General features: G+C 38.6%; 2 protein-coding genes across 10 annotated transcripts in view; one reads left to right on the top strand and one right to left on the bottom strand.

Annotated features, from left to right (window-relative positions):
* Positions 1-8,485, bottom strand: part of LOC127527414 (uncharacterized) — a 173,958-nt gene that overhangs the window by 141,535 nt on the left and 23,938 nt on the right. The window lies entirely within an intron of this gene.
* LOC114650360 (target of Nesh-SH3) overlaps positions 6,024-8,485 on the top strand; it is a 254,882-nt gene continuing 252,420 nt past the window's right edge. For all 9 annotated transcript variants that reach the window (XM_051926064.1, XM_051926063.1, XM_028799939.2 and 6 more), the window contains exon 1: positions 6,024-6,171. In XM_051926064.1, coding sequence (XP_051782024.1) covers positions 6,093-6,171 — 79 coding nt within the window. In that variant the 5' untranslated portion in view covers positions 6,024-6,092. The remainder of the gene's footprint in view (positions 6,172-8,485) is intronic.

Here is an 8,485-nt window from a genome sequence, read left to right as displayed (position 1 = left end):
ACTGCTTTTAAATTTTTATTAAGAAGAAAAGAAAACCTTTTTAAATTAAGTCTTAAAAAGAGCTATAAAGATATTGACAATAAGCTACGCAAACCCACCAAGACATGCAATCGTTTAAATCAAAGCGCGAGTCGAAAAACACCATCCCATAATATTAGTTAACGATTAACAAATTTCTATATGTATTGTAAGCATACAATACAACTGATAATATGTTGCGCTTATTTATCTGGTGTACTGACATTTTTGCGCGTTTAACGGCTGAAATCTAACGTGGTTTGTGCCCTTCAGAATGAAAAGAGTTTGCATTTACCTTTTTAATAAAAGGCGAGCTTTTAAGCCTGAGAAATCACCCCGTAAATGCACACGTTTAATTGCACATGTGTTAATATGTATGCTTACACAGTATTAAAAGACGCTCAACAAATACACAGTATTAAAAGACAGTCCACAATTAACGTCATTTACCTTCGTTCCCGCATTTGACTTGTGCTGTAAATCTCTTCCTCGTTTTCAGTTCACGTGATTACGTAGGAGGCGTAATACGTGATGACGCGATACGTGACTCCGCCTCCTCCATTAGAGTATATGGACAAAAAACAGGTTCCAGTTATGACCATTACACGTAGAATTCCGAAGTGAAACCTGCCTAACTTTTGTAAGTAAGCTGTAAGGAATGAGCCTGCCAAATTTCAGCCTTCTACGTACACGGGAAGTTGGAGAATTAGTGATGAGTGAGTCAGTCAAACAGGTTCCAGTTATGACCATTACGCGTAGAATTTCGAAATAAAACCTGCCTAACTTTTGTAAGTAAGCTGTAAGGAATGAGCCTGCCAAATTTCAGACTTCTACCTACACGGGAAGTTGGAGAATTAGTGATGAGTGAGTCAGTCAGTCAGTCAGTCAGTCAGTCAGTCAGTGAGTCAGTGAGGGCTTTGCCTTTTATTAGTATAGATTTATTTGGACTTTCAGAAAGAATTTGATAAGGTGCCACATGAGAGGTTGGGCATCAAATTAAAAGAAGTAGGAGTTCAGGGTGATGTTTTTAGATGGGTGCAGAATTGGCTCAGACACAAGAAGCAGAGGTTGATGGTGCGAGGAACCTCATCAGAACTGGTCGATGTTAAGAGTGGTGTTCCACAGGGGTCAGTGCTAGGGCTGCTGCTATTTTTAATATATATAAATGATTTAGATAGGAATATAAGTAACAAGCGGATTACTTTTGCAGATGATACCAAGATAGGTGAATTAGCAGATAATTTGGAATTCTTTATATCATTTACAGAAGGACTTGGATAGCATACAGGCTTGGGCAGATTTGTGGCAGATGAAATTTAATGTCAGTAAATGTAAAGTATTACACATAGGAAGTAAAAATGTTAGGTTTGAATACACAATGGGTGGTCGGAACATCGAGAGTACACCTTATGAGAAGGATTTAGGAGTCATAGTGGACTCTAAGCTATTGACTTCCCGACAGTGTTCAGGTGCCATTAAGAAGGCTAAGAGAATGTTAGGTGATATAGCAATATAGCACGATGTGTGGAGACAAGTCCAAACAAGTTATGCTCAATCTTTATAATGCACTGGTGAGGCCTCATCTTGAGTACTGTGTGCAGTTTTGGTCTCGAGGCTACAAAAAGGACATAGCACTAGAAAAGGTCCAGAGAAGAGCGACTAGGCTGATTCCAGGGCTACAAGGGTTGAATTATGAGGAAAGATTAAAAGAGCGGAGCCTATACAGTTTAAGCAAAAGAAGATTAAGAGGTGACATGATTGAAGTGTTTAAAATTATGAAGGGAATTAGTACAGTGGATCGAGACTGTCATTTTAAAATAAGTTCATCAAGAACACGGGGACACAGTTGGAAAATTGTTAAGGGTAAATTTCGCACAAACATTAGGAAGTTTTTCTTTACACAAAGAATGATAGACACTTGAAATAAGCTACCAAGTAGTGTGGTAGACAGTAAGACGTTGGGGACTTTCAAAACTCAACTTGATGTATTTTTGGAAGAAATAAGTGTATAGAACTGGCGAGCTTTATTGGGCTGAATTGCCTGTTCTTGTCTAGAGTGTTCTAATATTCTGTCTGTCACAAATTACTCCTGACACTCTTCTCTACCCCTTCCACCGTGCCTGTACTCTCCTTTTCACCTCTCTTCCACAATCCCTGTTATTCTGTACTGTTGATCCCAAGTATTTAAACTCATCCACCTTTGCCAACATTACTCTGCATTCTCACCATTCCACTGACCTGCCTCTCATTTACAAACATGTATTCTGTCTTGTTCCTACTGACCTTCATTCCTCTCCTCTCTAGAGCATATCTTCACCTCTCCAGGGTCTCCTCAACCTGCTCCCTACTTTCGCTACACATCACAATGTCATTAGCAAACATCATAGTCCACACGGACTCCTGTCTAATCTCGTCTGTCAACCTGTCCATCACCATTGCAAATAAGAAAGGGCTCAGAGCCGATCCCTGATGTAATCCAACCTCCACATTAAATGCATCTGTTACTCGTACTGCAGACCTCACCACTGTCACACTTCCCTCATACATGTCCTGTGCAACTCTTACATACAGTACTTCTCTGCCATTCCCGACTTCCTCATACAACACCATAACTCCTCTCGAGGCACCCTGTCATATGCTTTCTCCAGGTCCACAAAGACGCAATGCTACTCCTTCTGGCCTTCTCTATATCTTTCCAGTGCAAACATCACATCTGTGGTGGTCTTTCCTGGCATGAAACCATACTGCTGCTCACTAATCATCACCTCCCTTCTTAGCCTAGCTTCCACTACTCTTTCGTATAACTTCATACTGTGGCTCATCAATTTTACCCCCCTTTAGTTACTACAGCTCTGCACATTCCCCTTATTCTTAAAAATTGGTACCAGTACACTTCTTCACTCCTCAGGCATCCTCTCACTTTCCAAGATTCCATTAAACTATCTGGTTAAAAACTCTACTACCAACTCTCCTAAACACCTCCATGCTTCCAGAAGTATATCATCTGGACCAACGGCCTTTCCATTCTTCATCCTCTTCATAGCTGTCCTTATTTCCTCCTTGCTAATCTGTTGCACTTCCTGATTCACATCCAACCTTCTCTCTCTCTCATTCTCTTTGTTCATCAGCCTCTCAAAGCACTCTTTCCATCTTCTTAACACACTCTCCTCACTTGTATGTTTCCATCTTTATCCTTAATACCTTAACCTGCTGCACATCTTTCTCAGCTCGGTCCCTCTGTCTAGCCAATCAGTACAGGTCCTTTTCTCCCACTTTAGTGTCCAACCTCTCATACAACTCATCATACACCTTTTCTTTAGCCTTTACCAGCTCTGTCTTCACCTTACACCTTATCTCTTTGTACTCTTGTCTACTTTCTGCATCTCTCTGACTATCCCACTTTGTCTACGCCAACCTCTTCCTGTGAATACTCTCCTGTACTTCCCCATTCCACCACCAGGTTTCCTTTTCCTCCTTCCTCTGTCCAGATGTCATGCCAAGCACCCTTCTTGCTTGTTACCCTTACTAGTTCTGCTGTATTTGCCAAGCTATCTGGCAACTCTTCACTGCCACCCAGTGCCTTTCTTACCTCCTCCCTGAACTCAACCTTGCAGTCTTCCTTTTTCAACTTCCACTGTTTCATCCTTGGCTCTGTCCTCACTCTATTCCTCTTCTTGAACTCCGTGTCATTCTACAGACCACCATCCTATGCTGCCTAACTACACTTTACCCTGCCACTACTTTGCAGTCTTCATATTGAACCTCCTGCACAATATGTAATCTAACTATGTGCATCTTCCTCCACTCTCGTACATCACCCTATGTCCCTCCCTTTTTTAAGATACATATTCACCACAGCCATGTCCATCCTTTTTGCAAAATCCACTATCATCTGATCTTCTTCATTGCTCTCCTTGACACCAGACCTACCCATTACCTTTTCATCTCCTCTATTCCCTTCACCAACATGTCCATTGAAATCCCCTCCAATCACCACTTTCTGTCCTTTGGGTACACTGTCCATCACTTCATCCAACTCACTCCAGAAATCTTCTTTTACATCCATCACACACCCAACTTGCGGGGCATATGCACTAACAACATTCATCATCACACCTCCAATTTCCAGCATAATCATTGCTCTGTCTGAACTCTTTTCACCTCTAAAACACTCAGGGTGCTCACAGAAATTGGGCTACTATTGAGCATAGAAGGAGAAGCAGAGGGGGGAGATGTGTCTGGAGGCAGGAGGAGAGGAGTAAAGTGAAGAGAGTTGAACTGAGGGTAGGAACTTTGAATGTTGGCAGTATGACTGGTAAGTCAGTATTATGGGCTAACCTTCCCAATGTAGAACACTTCAAGTAACTCAGTGAAAAGGTGATTGAAAAGCATATGTCAAGGGATGGATAACAAGAAAACAACCAAGTCACTGAATATTCTGTAGCATCCAATTAAATCAAGTAAATAATGCAAAGAGTTTATCACAGCTGTTTATCTGTCTAGAGAAGGTCATCCACAAAAACTGAGGGGTTGCACGAGAAGACTGAGTGGGGGAGGCCACCAGGAGACCTACGAGAACTCTGAAGAAGTTACAAGCTACAGTACAAGAGAATGTAGGGATTGTATATACACTGACTGTCCCGAAGCTTCTCCAGTCACAAGTTAATGGAAGAGCAGCAAAAAGAAAAATGTGCATGACATCTTAGGCAGAGTTTGCTAGAAGGCACATGGGAGACTCTGACGTCAGCTAGAAAAAGATTCTGTGATCTGACAAGACCAGAAATGAGTGCTTTGGCCACCAAACTAAAAGCCATGTTTAGCATAAGGCAAACACTGCACATTACCAAAAATTCCACATTCCCACCATGAGGCATGGGAAAGACAGTTTCATGCTATTGGGATGCTTCTTTGCAGTAGACACTGGAAGGTTTGTGAGGGTAGAGGGTAGAATGAATACCTCAAAATACTGGGGAAAATACTGGAGGAAAACTTGATGTAATTTATAAGAAACCAGTACCCTGGGAGAAGATTTGTTTTCCACCAAGACAATGACCCCAGGCATAAGGCCAATGCTACATAGGAATGGCTTATAAACAACAATATTAATTTTATACAGTGGCCGAGTCTATGTTTAGATCTAAATCCAACTAAGAATTTGTGGCTGAAGTTGAAAGGGCTGCTCATTCACTAGCCCTATGCAACCTGGCAGAGCCTGAGCAATTTTGCAAAAAAGAATGGGGAAACATTACAGTGTACAGATGTGCAAAGCTGATAAAGACCTCTGCACACTGACTTAAGCTGGTCATGGCTGCCAAAGTTACATCTACAAAACATTAATTTGATTATTTTCTGTTTTATTTTTGTAATTAATTTGTTTACTTTGTAGAAGTTGATTTTCACTTTGACTTTAAAAACCTTCTCCTTAAATGCACTGTGATTCAATGTTGTATAACAATAAAATCTTAAATCTTGCAAGTGGGTGATTACTCTTTATAGGCACCGTAGGTAAAGGATGTAGCATGTTAAGATGTATGGGTGAAAACAATGTATGAAGTTGTATTTTAATTATAAATGTTTTACATTATCTTTCCTTTAGCTATAAAACATCACTACTGTGCTATTACAGTCTGAATATCTCACATGTAATAATAGTAGCCATAGTGGTGTAGCACCATTACTTAATTTGCCCGGTTTGGAAGTACTTTTCTCAGTTATCAATGTTTATTTTACTCATTTTTCTTTTACAGTAGGCACAATGTGAAAGTCTCTTTACCAAAACAATTCAATACAAAGAACACAAGATAACAATTTAGACTACAGACATGATATATCACTTATGTTGCAGTAATTAATATAATAGTAGTGACAAAAGCCAGAAGTGTGTAAGAGATTTTTTTTCTTCTGAAGAAGATTTTGCAGCTTGCCAGACTGCTGGTGGGGTGTGATGTCATATTTCTCCTCCCCTCCCTTGGTATAGCTTCATGTTGGACCTGCACACTCTGCTTTTGAATAGTTGTACTCAGCAAATACAAGAGCTCCTAAACTTGTAATCACTAGTCAGCCGGGGCAGGAAAATGCTTTCAAGAGCTCTCCTCCTTTTCTTCAGTGGGATTATATTAATAGGAAATGGGACTACGCAGAGACATCCAAGAGGCAAGTGCACACATAAAGGGTCAAGCTTTTAGTCTTAATAAAGTTTTGCAGTTCTAAAATGTAAAAGGCAGGTTGACAGAAACCATGAAATGATAAAGCAAAGTACTTCTTTTACTAGATGCACTCGCCTAAATATTTGAATTGTTATGCCGAAAGCCTTCATTTTTCATAGCAATATGTTTAAAGTTAACTTTTTGTGTTTCTAATGTTACTACTTAAAAAATATTCTGTTGTTACTGACAAGCCTCTGCTTACACATTATCATTCCTGATATCTATGATGACTGCATTTATTAAATATTTTGAACTTAAGTCCAATGCTGCTGCCTAGCAATTAATTAAACTCTCAGTTGTTAAAAGCTAAAATTTAACACTTTAAGCTGCAAGTGTACTTACACTTGACATTTTGTGTATTTCTGTGATTATATTTTTCAGTATTTTTTAAGATTAGAATGACAGTTGTGTGTTTTCATGCACTGGTTAAAAATACATCACTGGGTCGGGTTTGTTTTGGAGCCATTAGTTTCTTTGATGTGTTACTTCCTGGCTTATTAGAGCAATGCTGAAAGCTCAAAGATGAGTGCTATGTGGCCGCCTCAACACCTCAGGGTGTTTGGAGCATTGCTTTTAAAGATTTGTGATTTGTTTTACATCTTGTGATAATAGTGACTCCCTAGTGGTCCACCTGGAGCCAAAATAATAGGTTTCAATATAGTCTGGACTTTTTCTTTTTTAACTGTAGCACAGGAAAGCAATGTTTTAGATAACAAATTATCCTTCACAATGTATTAAAAGAGTACATCTTTAATGACCAAATCTAATGTTATTACATGACACTAATGTACAATTTTAATCACTCATAGTGGGGGAGGAGAGGGAGCGTCCTTGATTTTTGGTTTCCTTGCTAAGTGCAAACATCTGCTGTATTCCAGCTGGAGCAAATGAGTTCATTGGTGTGATCTTCCAACATCATTTATTTATTTATTTGGCATAACGTATTTTTTCTCTGCTTACAGTAAGTTTTGATGTCAAGGCTCAGATGTAGCTACTATCATACTGTCTGTGCTCTATGATTTCAGCACGTTGTACATTTATATATGTATGTCTTTAATGTATATCTGAAGGTACAAATTGCACATTTCCAGTTTCTTCTAATTCTCATTAATTCAACAAAGGAGAGATATTAGGATTATGTAATACATTCTATTGTTTGAAATGTGTTTCTTTAAAAACGATTTTTGCAAAAACGTTTAAAATGTTTATACATTTATTTTCTATGGTGGCACAAGGGTAAGGATTTCTAACTCCAAGCACCAAAGCGCTGGGTTCAAATCCTGACCTGTTTAAAGCCTGTATTGAATTTGCACATTTTCTGCATGTATACGTGAGTTTCCTCTGCATACTGCAGTTTTCTTCCAACACCTTCCATCACCACAAAGATGTGCATTTTAAGCTAACTGGAAAGTCTAAATTGCTCTGGTTTTAGTGAATGTGCCCTAGTCAACGTCAACACCAGGCTATGTCTTTAAAATATTATTCTCCCAAATACATTCTTTTGAAAGATTATTGATGTGCAAATGTTTAAAACTGCATTTGAAAAATGTATATATCCAGATATTTTCATGCATAGTATACACATTTACAGAAACCAATGTAAAGCTGCTGCATTCACAGAAAGAAAGCCACAGTTAAATCTGAGTTTTCAATCAAATTGTTTATAATGTATTTGGAAAAATATGGAGTAGTTAAATTGTGCACTGTACCTGGTCTTGCCAACAATAAATAATGCAAAAATTAATCTTTATAGTCACCAGGGGGCATTATTATGCCCAAGGATTCATTTGTAGTGTTTCAAATTGAGTGATACTTAAATAATTGCATTCTCATGAAATTGAAATTTAACATCATTTTTGTTTTTTTTTTTCCAGTTGCAACTTGCAATTTATAGTTTACTCATTTTTTAAATAATTGTCAGATTTGCACTTGTAAGTTGTAATAGTTTATTGTGTATTGTTCTTTTTGAAAATATAAAGTGATATCTTGTAAAGTAATTTATATTGATAAAATATAATACAATCTGCATGATTTACTTAGAGAAAAAAAGTTAAGTATGGCTTGGTGGCACAGTGATAATGGTGCTTCCTCTCAACAAAGAGGCTGTGTTTCAAGTCCCAGGTACTCCCCGTGTGGAGATTTCATGTTCTCTCCATATCTGCATGGGTTTTCCTTCTAAAGGCATAAAAGTTAGGTGGTTTGGTGCTGCTAAACTGGTCCATGTTATATACAGTATGTGTGTGTTTATCCTCTGATGAGCT

This window comes from Erpetoichthys calabaricus, chromosome 4, assembly GCF_900747795.2.
Source record: "Erpetoichthys calabaricus chromosome 4, fErpCal1.3, whole genome shotgun sequence".
NCBI classification, from domain to species: domain Eukaryota; kingdom Metazoa; phylum Chordata; class Cladistia; order Polypteriformes; family Polypteridae; genus Erpetoichthys; species Erpetoichthys calabaricus.
This window is presented reverse-complemented; position numbering and strand designations above follow the sequence as displayed.